The sequence below is a fragment of the Gopherus evgoodei genome, chromosome 1 (genome assembly GCF_007399415.2).
Source record: "Gopherus evgoodei ecotype Sinaloan lineage chromosome 1, rGopEvg1_v1.p, whole genome shotgun sequence".
In the NCBI taxonomy this organism is placed as follows: domain Eukaryota; kingdom Metazoa; phylum Chordata; order Testudines; family Testudinidae; genus Gopherus; species Gopherus evgoodei.
The window spans coordinates 346,645,909-346,660,346 of record NC_044322.1 but is presented as its reverse complement, the minus strand read 5'-3'; the positions used below and the strand labels follow the sequence as shown (position 1 = coordinate 346,660,346).

The following is a 14,438-nucleotide window of genomic DNA, read 5'->3' as shown; positions in this document are numbered from 1 at the left end:
ATGTAACAACATGATAATGTGACTCCTTTGTGGGATCATTTTGTTATAACAAAATATTTTCCTCAAAATTAAACATTTTGTTCATTATCAATTAGTTCTCGTGGGTGCTAAGATGTAAATGACACTGCTGCATAGAAGTCCTCAGGAAATCCAGCTCTTCATTTTTTCCTGTAAGAAGAAATGGAGCGAATCAATATTAATTATGATTATAACCAGTGGATGGTTTCCCTCTTCCTGTGTTCCCCTTGGAGCAACCTCTGTCAGTATGGAACAAACAGAAAAATAGAGCTATCAGATTAAGGAAAATTGAGTCAGAATGGCAGGTGAAACCCCAGCAGACAATATTTCACCAGCAGGTTTAGGGATGCTATAATAGTACAGGCATTGTCTGTGAATTAGCCTGCAATCAGCAAGAGCTAAGAAAACGAGCTGTATTTTGAAGAGGTCAAACACTGTTAATTCTGAAGTGATCTGGAGAGGATACAAGGATAGTTATCTTTTATGTTTAAGGCAGTACTTCAAGATCTGATGCAAACACTTCTTAGTGCCCAGTCCTGCAGTCCTTACTCGCTGGCGTCAGTGAATGTAGACTGCACGATTTTATAGTTTGTTAGCTAATCAAAACTTAAAGAATGTCAGTGCTGACTAAGGGCTTGTCTACATGGTGCATTAGTCAGCACCAGAGGGATATAAATTCTAGTTACACTAGCGTGTTGTGCACTGTGCTCTACGGACTTCGCAGAGGCACAGTCAAAGTTCTCTAGCACATGCTAATGTGATACTGTTTACAATGGGCCTACATTAGCATGCAGTAGGGAACTTCTCTTATGTGCCAGCAGGGTCCACCTGGGCCAGTTAGTGTGTGACATGCTAGTGCACACATGTATGATGGGAATTTTGCACGGAGAGCTTGGATTGATGCATGTGTGAATCACCCATTAAAAATAATGAGTTATGCATGTTCACTGAGGAGAGAAGAGGTACTTTCCTTTTTATAGCTGTGGCTAATTCATTTCTGAATCATTCTTGGTGATGGCCTTTGCCATCTGTGCAAACACATGCAGCTCTATGCACCCAGGGGCCTTGCTGCCCAACATGTGACAGAGGGATAGCACTTCTGGCTCTCCCAGAGCCCTTCTATCAAAAGCCTAGCATTGCACCAGAGATTTTCCAACCATCTGTCCTGTTTGCCGTCTGGCTTTTATGTACACCGTACATATTTTTCACTTGCCAGGTAGCTGAGGGAAGGAAGCAGTATTGTTGGTATGTAGAAGTTTGGAGGAAGTGAAGAGGTATCTGGATGGAGCCTCTCTTGTGCGGCTCTTTGCATAGAGGCCTGACAAAACCTAGGGCCAACCCTGCTGTTTGTTGATATAGGCCCTGTTTATGATGCTCTGCATAAATGAAGATATCACATTACTCCATGGATAGTCTTACTGAAGGTTCCTAGAGTAGGGTGCTACCCAGTAGCTCATAGAAAACAAGTGGGAACTGTGTCTTTTAGCTGTTCACAAATTAATGTCCTTTATTTCTCTTTTCCTAGAGGGATTATGGCGGCCCCTTGGTCTGTGAACAAAACAGGATGAAAATAATAGTGGGTGTTATTGTTCCTGGCCGCGGATGTGCCATTCCAAATCGTCCTGGGATTTTTGTCAGAGTGGCATATTACTCCAAGTGGATACGCAAAATCTTGTTGACATACAAATCTGAGTTATAGCCGACTATTTCCCACAAAAGCACCAATTCCACACACATGAAGATTTCAGAGAGCATGAAATTAATGTGTAGTGTAAAGATCCATGATTTTTTAAAAAACTACTTGATAGTCAAGTTTCTTGATCTTCTATTGATATTTATGGGTGTTTTCTGAAGATTTTGTCTATCAGTGTTGTTTTATAGATGTTGAAGTGAGCTACGGTATATGCAAGTATGGTGACATATCTCCTGAAGATACTTGAATGGGTAAAAAAAAATTGCAAAGATACTATTGCTGAATGCAGAAGTGTTTTGTGGAAATAGCTCATGTAGCCTCTTGTCAGTCTTGTCCATGAGAAACAAAGAAAGCCTTTTTTTCTTTACCCCTCCTTACTCTTGCTACGTACCGTATACTGCTCTCTGTTTGTGGCAAAAGTTCTATTGAGAGCTGTGTGCATTGATCAAGAACAGCATATATGGACCTAATTCTCTTCCCCCCATATGCAGAATTTAAATATGTTAAATGCTAAACTTAAAATATAATCTCTTTATTTGCTCATTTCATTGTGGGCCCAATTCTGCAAGCCCGCCATGAGCAGAGCTCTCATTGAAGTCAATAGGAACTCCTTTTACATAGGATTTATCGGATCTGGCTCTGTTCTTGCTGTCCTACGGGATATTACACTATATCCTGTGGATGAGGGACGAGACAGAGAAACAGGTTGATTAGCAAGTTATCAGTATTTTTTGAATTGTCCTAGGGTACATCTCTCTGCGGCTGGAGATGTAATTCACTGCTCAGGTAGATGTACACAAATCTATACATGCTAGATTTGATTGAGCTAGCAAGTTAAAAATAGTAGTGTAGCTGTTGGTGCTGGCAATGGCATGGACTAGCGTCCTGAGTACTTATCTAGAGTCACTGATGGGATTGCAGTCAGGCGACTAGCCCACGCAGCTGCCCGTGTTTCCGTGGCTACATAGCTATTTTTAGTGGGCTAGCTCAATCAAAGCTGGAAACTACACCTCCAGCTGCAGTCAGGGCTGGCGCTTCCATTAGGCGACCCTAAGCGGTCACCTAGGGCGCCAGGATTCGGGGGTCGGCATTTTGTGCGCTCCCCATGGGGTGCGTAGGAGCTTCCAGTTTTGCTCCTGTTGCGCCGCCGAAGAAGGCCCTTCTATTGACATGCCGTGGAAAACAGCTGCAGGCAATTGAGCGGCTCAATGACTGCCGCTGTCGCCTGTGGCATTTCGGTGGAAGTCCTTTTTCGGTGGCGCAATGGGAGTGGAACTGGAAGCTCCCGCGCGCCCCGTGGGGATCGCACAAAATGCTGCCCCCCGAATTCGGCCTAGGGCGCCAGAAACTCTGGCACCACTCCTGGATGCAGTGTAGATGAACCCTCATATTTAAAAAAAACACACCTAAAAGTGTATTTCCTAGGAGCCCAGGAATGTATCCTGATTAGCTAATGACAGACCATTTTTACTGTTAAAATTAATTACATCATAATAGAGAGTTTGGGCCAGATTTCTCAGTAACTCAAGGGAATAACTCTGGATTTACAGCAGCAGAGAGAATCTGACTATGAGCTGATAGAATCAACAGGAAAAAAAAGAATAGTGTTGTCATTAATGCATTTAAAACCAAATTGTGCCCTCAGGTATGCCTGAGGGCGTTGGAAATTGCATATGTCTTTGGGGCGGAATGTCAGCCCTTCATGTTTAACAAACAGAACCACTAAAAGAACCAATTTTTCAAATAGAATGGAACAAACATCTTTTGATTTCAGTAACATTAAATATGTTATATTATCTTCAAGAAAAACCTAAACATTTGGTTAAAAAATACATCTTTGGTATAACTTCTTTGAAGCCAGTAGAATTATTGCAAAGATAAATCTAGCCTGTTATAAAGTATGCAACATGTCACTAATGGTTTAATTGCTTGTGTTACACATCTACTTGCATACTTAGGGCCATAATTTTCCATACTAGAAATGGAGCAAGAGAGAAAAAGGTCAACATCCTTGTTTCCTTGTGCTCCTTTAGAACATGTATTGTGTAGCTGAAAGTATTAAACAATTAGCAAATGGCAATATTTTACATTAGATGGCACTAATTACCATGTACCTGCTGGAAAAATGATACACTCTATAATCCCATTGTACTTACTACTGTACATTAAATTGCATAAAGAACTTCATTGTTACTTTATTCATGAACTACCGTATGTAAATATATATGTTTCAGATCGCAGACTGCAAAATATGTACCATATCTAATTACATAGCCCCTAAACTGACATCACTGTGTACAAGTAAAGAATATTTCACTATAATTACATGTAAGTGACATAGGGCTGAATCCTGCCTTGGTAAAAATAACCATGTAGGGGAGCTGCCTTAGGAGGCTGAGAAGGCGCTGATTCCCCAAACTGTCCCTAATCAAAAAAGCATTTTGACTTTAATGGCTTAGCTATATAGTTAAATGCTTTGCTGAATAGGGATGGACTTCAGCATAGGCTTAAGTGCTTTGCTGAGTAACACCCAAAACAGTCTACTGGCACAAAGCAAAAGGTCTTGCAGCAAGCAGATAAATAGAACTGTTCCTGAAAATCCTTCCTCCCGTGGGTAGCCCCACTGACCAAAATGGGACTACTCACATGAGTGGGATTACTCATGAAGGCTTCCAGGTTCTGGCTCATCACTTCTATGCCTATGTGTTAGCTGGGTATACCTCCCACTTTGCTAGTGAAAGGGATTAGGTTTCATACACTCTCCCTCTGGCTCCTCGTTTTCCAGCCCAGCAGAGGGCAGGATTTAGCCTGTAGCATTTACAAGAAATTGTTGCCATTTATGTAAAGTGTATATTCTCATTAAATATGTGCTGACTATATCTTAAAGAAAAGGATTAACTTTTAAGGAGACATGAAGAACTCCAAGTGAGTTTTTATTTTGTCCCATTGAGAAGAGTGTGGATAAAGTATACAATGACATATTTACTTTTCCTATTCTAAGACTTGTTATGTGCTCACTGTATTATATTTGCAGGCATTTTGTTATGTCTGCCAACAAAATAAAATAAAATAAATTGGATCCTGAAGTATTTTAGTTATAATCTTCTGCTGTGCAGAGGACAATATGATTATATATATGTATATATATATATATATATATGATAAATATACTGTTTTTTGTTAGACAATGTGTAAGGATTTTTACCTGTTTGTTCTGGGCAGCATCTCAGTAAAATGAGTTGTGCAGAGTCAATGCTCTAGAACTTACTGTGTTTGTAAGCACTTGCTTATCAGGGGTGCATACTCTCTCTAAGTATGGAGGGAATTTGGCACTCTGAAAAGCAAGGAAAGAGAAGAATAATGACATGGTAATTAATTTTTACTTCATTTATTCCTGTGAATATTTCTTGTTGGTACCAATGGTACTGTACCAGGGAAATGTTATAGCTACAGCATTCTCCTTCACAAGGACACTGTTAAGGCACTTTTCATTGTTTTAACAATATATTTTTTTATAACTAGGGGCCTGATCCAGTGCTCATTGAAGTACCAGGAAAGCCTCCTACTGACTTAAATGGGCATTTGCCTGGGCTTTGTGGATGCAGTTTTGGCCAGGGCCATATTTAAGAGAAAAATTGGACGGTAGTTGTATAAAGGCTATGAAACAAGTAATTAGGAAGAAACCCTCAGTCACTGACAATGTCTTAACCCAAATTCAGCTTTGTTTTTCAAACGTTTGATCGAGGGAAGAAGGATAACTAGTCCCAGGACTGGTATAACAGACAAAAGTGTAATTGACGTGGGACTTTGAAAAACTTAGGGGCTGCTTCTGCCCCATTAAAGTCAATGGGAGCTTTATTATTGATTTTTTTGGGGGCGGGCACTGGATCTGGCTTTGTTACTGCAACCCTCCTCTTTAGGCTTGACTCTCCAGGGAATTAGAGCTCTGAGTGGTCTTGATGCTGCTGAAATCCTTTTCCTGGGTTTAAGATGAGAGCGCTCATGGGAAATCCTGAAAACCCATGGAATTTCATGGGGCTACTCATGCAATTTAGGGTTTTCAGAATAATACCTGAAGTTTTCTGTGAGGGATGCAATCTACTCAGGCAAAAATGCCCATTGAAATCAGTGGATATTTTTTGCCAAAAGACTGCAGCACCTGGCTTAAAGGTTGCTCTGTACTGTCTAAGATGGCCACACATCCTTTTACATAATCCCCAAATATCAACAGGCATGAAAGTCTGAATATGAACCAGCTGACCCCATTGGAAGTCAATGGGACTTTTGGCAGTGTAAAGTTTGTTGAACTGATCATAACATGTTTTCTTACCAATTATTTTCTTCTTTCTTCACATGCACTGGTATAATACTGTATCACAAGCATTGGGGCTGCTGACAAGAACTAACATTGCTTTTCACCCTACCTTTACAGTGTCTCTTTATAAATAGGCTCATGGACATATGTCTGTGGAGTTTCCTAATTTGGAATCTGACTTCAGGTAACTGTCAGTGAAATGCTGTGGATGGTTCAATTCTTTTTTCTTGTATTTAAATAGGAACATATTAATGTTGCCTATTGAATAAAACTAGCTGAATCCCTATCAAAAGGGAACACTGTGGTTATAACTTCTATTACAAAAATTCTGTAATTAATGGCATTATTGTTAGTTAACAAAGTTGGTATTTTGTAACCTTTATCCTTATTATTCTTAATAAACTATTTTATAAAAATCCCACCCAAATCAGCATCAGATTTCTTATTTGAGGTTTGGAAACTGTATTGTTGGGCAGAGGTGGTAATGCCCTTGAAAAAACAAGAAGCCCAATTCTGACTTCAATGGCTGAGTTTTGGATGTGCAAAGGAGATAGGATTGGGATCACATAGACATTCTTCCCTTGATGCATATTCAATGCTACCAGTAACACTGTTTGCGTAAAAAAGGAGGAATTGACCCCAAATTCAGGATTGGATCCTACCAATCCACCCTCAGAAGTCCCAATAGGAATTTAGCACTCAGAATGAGGGCATTGGTCTCAAAAGATGGAAGTATTTTTTTATATATATATAGGAAACATGCAATTAACACTGAGCATTCCACATGAGGGCGTTCCACACTTATGAGAAGCACCTTACAAAATGAATAGCAGAGACCTGGCATCCTCAGAATTAATCTTTGTTTACTTCATTATAGTTTAGGATATAGAACAAATGTCCTCTGTTACTTCAGTCTCGTACAGAAGTGTGGAGCGCTGCTACTAATTTTCAGTTTGGGGTTATAAGTCTAGTCCTTGTTTTTTTAAAAATAAAAGTGGGTGCAAACCAAAACCTTAGTTGAGTTTTTTTGACATCCAAATCCAGATCTGAATTTGGCCAAAGGCCTCATCTTCATTGAGGGTAAAACACAAAAATTGGTTCAAAAAACGCACAGATTTTGGGGTGTTTGAATTCTGGATTTGAATTTTGCATCTTGAATCCATTATACCAGGAATGCAGGTACAGGAATGCATTGAATGTTTGCCTCTTTTAAAACAAATTAGGCATACAAATGATATGATACAAAAATGAACTGTTATCATATTGTCTTAGTGAAAGTGATGATAATGCTTAGGTAACCTCACAAAAGTGTTGTGAGACTTAGCTAATGTTTGCATAGCAGTTTGGAGAGGTAAAGCCCTGCTAAGTGTTATTGCTATCATATTAAATTCACTGGTTAGTGCTTTGTTATCTATGGGAGTTCCAAGAATACTATACTCTGAAAATGAGGAAGAAAAGCCCAGATAGATGCTCAGTGTTTGTCTTCTGCAATCCTTATGTAAACACAGCAGGCCATTAAGCAATATCCTGATGTATATCACCCCTGCCTTTGAAAGCACCAATCTCTGGACAGCTACATTATAATAAAAGCCTTTTGCAATAAATAAGAAAGGAAACATCTGGAAACAAAAATGGCAAACCATAAAAAGGTTAATACCAAATAAGCTCTAAAATGAACAAATAAAATGCTTTTATGTGGTCTCACTTTTTAGAATGTGGGATATATGGTGTGAAAAGCTCCCCTGCATAATCTAATAGCCTCGGTTTGCTTAAAAATGATCTGTAGTGTTTCAAAACACTTCGAGTGCAATGACTTCTCCAGATTCACACAGAGGCTGTAATACACACTGCACTTTAGAGCACAAGGGCCTGCTCTTCCTCCCATTGAAATCAATGGCAAACCCCATGTGAGTCTAGTGGTTAGAATCCAAAGTCTGCTCCCCTTGTTCACATGAGCATTTAATTCCACTGACTACAGTAGAATTACTCTAGGTCCTGATTCAGCAAAGCATATGCTTCAGCCCCATTGAAGTGCTTTGCTGAATCAGCCCTAATGAGTCAAATGAACAGGATTTGTTCATTTGTTGTCTGTTCAACCACTTTTTCCATATATATGCATGTTATATGTAGTTTGAATTCTAGGGGCTGTAATTTTCTTACATGCAAATCAACTAGTTGTTCTGGATGGAATTCCACCCCGGTCCACCCCCACCTCAGTAATTGCATTTATTAAGAGAACAACTATTAGGTGTTGAGCAGTCCTTCATTTCAGTCTAAATGGAGGACACCCAGCACCTGCCAAGAGGTGCTAATATTTCTTAGCATGTGGCCTTTCTTCCAGCCTACCGTGCCTTTGGTTGGGTGGCTAAAGATAATGCCTTTCTGGAAGAAAGTTTTTATAAAGCTATATATGCAGGTGGTTAAGCTAGGAAACATGAACTTTGAAGTGTTAGGGACTGTATGGGGGCTAGTAAAAAGAAAAAATAAGGCTACAGAGATTTTTCAGTGATTTGGGGATGAGGTTTTTGTCACTGGTGATAAGCGTTTACTTTAAATAGCTTATATGGTTTAGATTATATTATTTGGAAATTTCCCCATCTGGTTTTGTTTCCTGGAGGATTGAGGTCATGTAATACAACCAGAGGGGTGGATGGGGTTTAACGTATCACATAAGCTTTGGTAATGTAGACTGTGTCAGCATGGGCTCATCAGGCCTGGTGCGTAAATGTGCCATCTGCTGCACAGTCACGAGTTTCACAACAGTCTTACTCCATGGAGTAGCTAAAATGCTTTCACTTCTACTTTTTTCTTCAGCTAACAGAAAACTTGGAAAGGCTGCTGCTCAGCTCAGTGTAAGCAACCCGCTGAGTGAAGTCTACCTCAATAAATACAAAAAAGAGGCTTTTAATTATAAAGACCATTTTTAAACCTTAATTTTTGGCAGTCTTATTTGCATTGCCCGTATGTAACAAAGAAGCTTAGGAGAAAAATTTTGCTTTTTGAGTGAACTGGGTGGCATTTGAGCCAATGAGCTTATGAAGAATGGGGATGCCAGGACTGTTTCACCTATAGGCTGTGTCTGTGACGCCACACAGGGCCACAACAACTGACTGAAATGACAGTTGAGGATGCTGCTACTCATAAGATTGGATGCTTGTTTTTCACTTTTGTGCCACATCATTTTACTGCAACATTCACCAGTTGCTGGTGCCAGTATCTACTGAGGTTGGCTGTGAGAGCGCATGCACACATGTACAGGAATCTAGCTTGCTGACTCTTTGTATGATTCATCTGTTACATCCACAGGTAGCCAGACGTCCATGGGGAAGCCACAGCTTTTCTGCTACAGTAAATAAGTGCCCCATTAAAGTTCTTTCTGGGCTTCCAACTCAACTGCATTTGTTATGAATGTTCCTTCTCAAACACGGGCTGGGATTTCCAGACTTCCCTTCCCTTTTATCCTAACAGCGAAGGCCTGCTTTAGTTGTAAAATCTAATTCTTTAATCCCGTCTGTTCCCACTTAACGCTAATGACTGCAGTTGTTACAACATGCCAGCACTAATTCATGTGTACTAGTTTCTTTTACTTTCTGCCGAGTCTTTTCTTGTACTCATAACTTCCTGGCAGTTTTGTACACTTGCTGGAGTGGGGGGCAATGTCATTCCAGCCTTTCCTCTAACACGCTTCCCGTTAGAGCTAGTTGGAAAGTTTTGGACATAAGTTTTTTTGTGTTGTTTTTTCCTATCAGGTATCTGACAGAAACTTGGCTGGTTTCATGCCAGCCCAGTTATCTGCTTCAATGGGCTGCCCATCAGCCTGCCATAGTCCTTGGGTTCCCCAGGCTCACAGTCCTGCTCAGTTTCCCCACAGTGAGCTGCTCACAACTGCTTGGCCAGCCAGCTCTCTGCTCCCTGGCACCCTGCTCCCAGGCTGCTCTCTCATACTCATCCCATTTCCCTGTGCCCCCTCCCCAGCTGCCTTTCGTGTTGGTGTTGTACTCCCCCACTTATTGGCGACTTGCATCCGGGCCTCCTATTGTGCAGTCTGGCAGGGATCGGAGTTCAAGCATGCTCAGCGCATGCCCCCAGGAACAGGTCTTCACTGTCACCATAATCTGCACCTGCCTAGTTTGAGAATTGCACTTGGTGATGGGGGGAGGGGACCTCTGGGGCTTTTGTTTGAGCTAGGGCTCCAAGCTGCTTGTTAGCTATGCAGTGACATCAGGCAGTTGATGACTTTGTGGGAACTTAGGTGTTTCTAGGATTTGACAGCAGCTGAGCAGTTTTTAGACTGGCAGTTTCATCGGCATGGGGACTTGGGTGCATAAAGAGGCAGCTAGGCATTCAAATACCTTTGAGGCTCTGGGTCGAAGCCATCAACTTCTCCTCACTTAAATCCCTCCTAAAAACCCACCTCTTCCTTGTCACCCACAAGTAGTGAGTGTTACTCTTAGAATACATAGGGCCAGAGCCAATGAAATGTTCAAGCTATGCATCCACAAGCACTGAGTGGCCAGGTGATCTTTATCCTTCCTTATCATAACAGCCCTCGCTTTATTCTCTGTTTCTTTTGTTCATTGCATCACATTCAAAACTAGAGCCAGTCCTGCAAAGGGTTATATACCTGCTTCATTTTAAGCCCAGTGGCTCTAAGTGAACTACTTAAGGTCTATAGGTAAGTTTTTGCAGTACTGGGGCCTTACTTTAAACTCTTCAGTGCTATTCATCTTTTTTCCTTTGCTATGTACAGCCAATAGCAGATTCTTGGGCACTGTGTAAACAATAAATCTATCTAAAGCTGAATTCAGACCACAGAATCTAGCAATGAAAAGGAACTTTTAGGCACTCATTTATTTATTTCTGCAAGGCATCATGCACATCTATGTGACTGCATAAGTAATAAATAGTAACAAATGTTGCTGTTGGATTGCTCCCAACAGAGTTTACAATTTTTTTTAATCCATTTCCTAATGGAGTGAAGCTGTTAGACATTAAACCTACATCCATGTAAAAAATATGGAGGTGATTGAATAATACTACCTGCTTTATGTTTATATAGACCTTTTCATACCAGGCTCTTACACTGCTTGCTTTGGAAACATTATTATGCTTCCAACTTATAAAGATAAATATTTTCATCTTCATCTTCAGGATGGGAAAACCCAAACCTGGAAAGGGGGTGACACAGGGAATCACAGGAGAGAGGCAAGTGCAAACAACAGCCATTTACTGATGAGCATCAAAGTCTATAAAATGTTTCCTAGGAAGGTAGAAGAAACAACTTAACATTTAATGGCTTTCAGTGGGAGTATTTAAAAAAATCTCCCTTTTTAATTGGAGGGCAGTTGGTCTCGTGAGTATGTCATAAGCCGCCAAATCAAGAAAACTGCTGTTTAGTCCTGGTTCTGCCCTGACCTACTATCTCACTTTGGGCAAAGGACATTGCTTCTCTGTGCCTCTCTTTTTCCCCTCCTTTCCTTCACCTTTCTTGTTGGCTATTTTGATTGTAAGCTCTTTGGGGCAGGCACTGTTTCTTACAATATATTTGTATAGCACCTTGCACATATGGCCCTCAAGCTCAGTCTGGGTCTCGAGGCAGTATTGTAACACAAATAATCCTCACGCCCTTTCCTTCCATGTTTTATTCTGGTGCACATTATTCCATTTGAATGCTGACCAGGAAAAACAACAGGGAAACAGCAACATTTATGCAATGTTACTTTTTACACTGTTCTCAGGGTAAGATTTATGGTCCATTAATGACAGCTTCTTGATCAGGTTATCCCTTTACTCCTTTCATGGAAGTCCACTTGGCTGTGTGAAGACACTTTGCTTTGCTTTCTCATGTTGGAAAGTGCTTTCCAAATTATCTATGGAGTGGAAATATTGAATGACCTCAGGTGCTCTCTTTTCTGCTGTGCTGGCCTGACTGTGGAACTCTCTTCTCGTTTTCCCTTCAATTTTTCCAGCTTGAATATAAAAATAATGCTGAGCATTTGCACTGCAGTCCACTTAAATTCTGCAACAGACAGTGCCAGCAATGGACACTTGCCACTCCTGAGTGAGCTGAGCAAAATCTGGTATAAATGCCCAAAAATGTGCACAGAGCAGAGCAGCAGCTCTGCTACACGCTTCTCCAGAGACCACCTCTGCAGGGTCCAGGCTCCATGACTTTGGCATGAGAGGAAGCAGAGCCATGGAGAAGTCACTCTGTGGAAGTACACTAGGAAGGGACTGCTGCTGTTGCTGCTGTGCCATCTATTACTCCTGGATGAGGGGCGGCCTGCACAGGCATGGCTAGTCAATGCAACATAGCTCGTAATAGAGTTGGGCTGTCGGAGGACAGGGAAAGCCTGGCATCTATCCCCTAACCTTTCTCTACCCCCTCCGAAGCCCTGCCCCAAGAGGGGAGATTCAGCTCATGGGGGAAACCCACCTACACTGTAGTCAATCTGATTTTTGCCATAGTCATCACTAAGGTCAGAATTTAGACCATGGAGTTTCCAGCTTTCTCCAAGATCTTCCTTGAAGGCTCAGAAGAGGGTAGTAAAGGTCAAAAATCTGCCCATTGAAGTCAATGAGAACTTGGCTTGAACTAATGAATTTGTGGGTCCTCATGCTGAGGTAAGTAGGTAGGTAAGTAAGTTTTAGGTGGAGAGAGCCAGCACAAAACGGATAGGAGAATTCAAGCATGCGAATAGGAACCTCTGCAAATAAGTGCAAATAAGGCCCAGATTAGTGGGAGCTAGGCAGCCCGCCCATGGTACAGATCAAAGGATTATAAGCAGCAGCCCAAAGATCCTCCCCCTCCCTTTGAATTTCACTTCTAGCTAGACAAATGGCTCCCAGCTCAGTTTTTTGGCTTCTGACTTACCCTTTTATATGTGCCTAATGAAAGGCTGAGGTTCCCAGCAGGAGGCAGGGCTCCTAAGAGTAATGCAGAGCATTGCCACCCCTAAAGCCCTAAGAGGAATTAGCTCTTTGACACCCCACATTCACTCACAGCAACAGCCATAAAAACAAAAGCCAGACAACAGCAATGGTCTGTGTAGTCAGCCACTAGCATTAACAAACCTGACAGGAAATCAAAGCTGACTGAATTCCTCTACAATGCACTGCCAACTTGCAGAAACAGAACTCCAGGGACAATCTATTTAGTCATTTGTTTGACTGCTGGGGAGGGAGAAAAAAGCAAACCAAACCATCCCTTTTTCCAACAGTATAGGCCTGGGTATTTGGTAAATCACATTTTGGGCTTCTCAGAAAGTCTTGTCCTAATTACGGTTATTAAGTTAAACTCATGCTCAAAGCGAGAAAAATATTGGCTGTAATGGAAAGTCACCACTTAACTCAGTGGAGAGCAAGTAGCAGGAGAGCTAACCCCAAAATATTTTTAAACATACAACGTTATATCAAGTTGCAAATTCTCCCACTGCCTGCAGCCTCTTCAAAGCAATGGAGACACTCAGTGCTGTGTGCTATCAGGACTCGTTAATGTGTGATGTAAATGATGCAGAAGAAGGAATTTCATGTTCTAGCACAAAGAATGAGAAACAGAAGATTATTCCCCTGTCCCTGAACAGCCCACTCAGCAAGCAACAGAAGAAGATTTAAAGAGTTTCCCAAACATTTGTTTCTCTCCTTGTTCATTGAGATTAAATGACACTATGAGAAATAGAGATGTGGCCTCAGTTAACACCTGGTGAAGCAGGGAGCAGAAGGTCAGTCGTCACGTTATTTCATAGCACCTGTGCTCAGGAAATGTGTGAGTGCTGTCTTGTTGGTAGGAAAACGATGGACAGTCACACCGCTACAAGGAAAACGAAAATAAATGGAATTGTGGAGTGAGAAAAATATCTTTAAATTCCAAATGTCAGATTCACTTGGTACAGTCTGGTTGCTTTGTGTGGTTCTAGTGACACAAAACAGCCCTACAGGTGGTTTAGCTGTTAAGCTGGGTTTATGGTTGCTTTCCATGGCCAGAGAACAGCCAAAGCATATAGTTCAGGGTTTCTCAAACAGGTGTCGCCGCTTGTATAGGGAAAGCCCCTGGCAGGCCAGGCTGCTGTGTTTACCTGCCTCGTTCACAGGTCTGGTTGATCGCAGCTCCCACTGGCTCTGTGCCACTTCCAGCAGCTCCCGTTGGCCAGGAGCAGCGAACCGCGGCCAGTGGGAGCCGCAATCAGCCAAACCTGCAGACGGGGCAGGTAAACACGCCGGCCCGGCCCACCAGGGGTTTTCCCTACACAAGCGGCGACTCCTGTTTGAGAAACCCTGGTATAGCTGAATCAAACCCAAGGCATCTTACATTAATGCTTACTTCTTGACAAATACTTATTAGAGGCTTTTAAACAGTCACAGTGGGATTCACAAAGTAGGTGTTGCCCTGCCTATCTTGCCTGTGGGCCTGGT

At 41.7% G+C, this 14,438-nt stretch overlaps 1 protein-coding gene across 1 annotated transcript in view; it reads left to right on the top strand.

The window, feature by feature from the left end:
• HGF (hepatocyte growth factor) overlaps positions 1 to 6,386 on the top strand; it is a 69,942-nt gene extending 63,556 nt beyond the window's left edge. The window contains exon 18 of the mRNA XM_030559810.1: positions 1,544 to 6,386. Coding sequence (XP_030415670.1) covers positions 1,544 to 1,717 — 174 coding nt within the window. The 3' untranslated portion in view covers positions 1,718 to 6,386. The remainder of the gene's footprint in view (positions 1 to 1,543) is intronic.
• Positions 6,387 to 14,438: the final 8,052 nt, after the last annotated feature.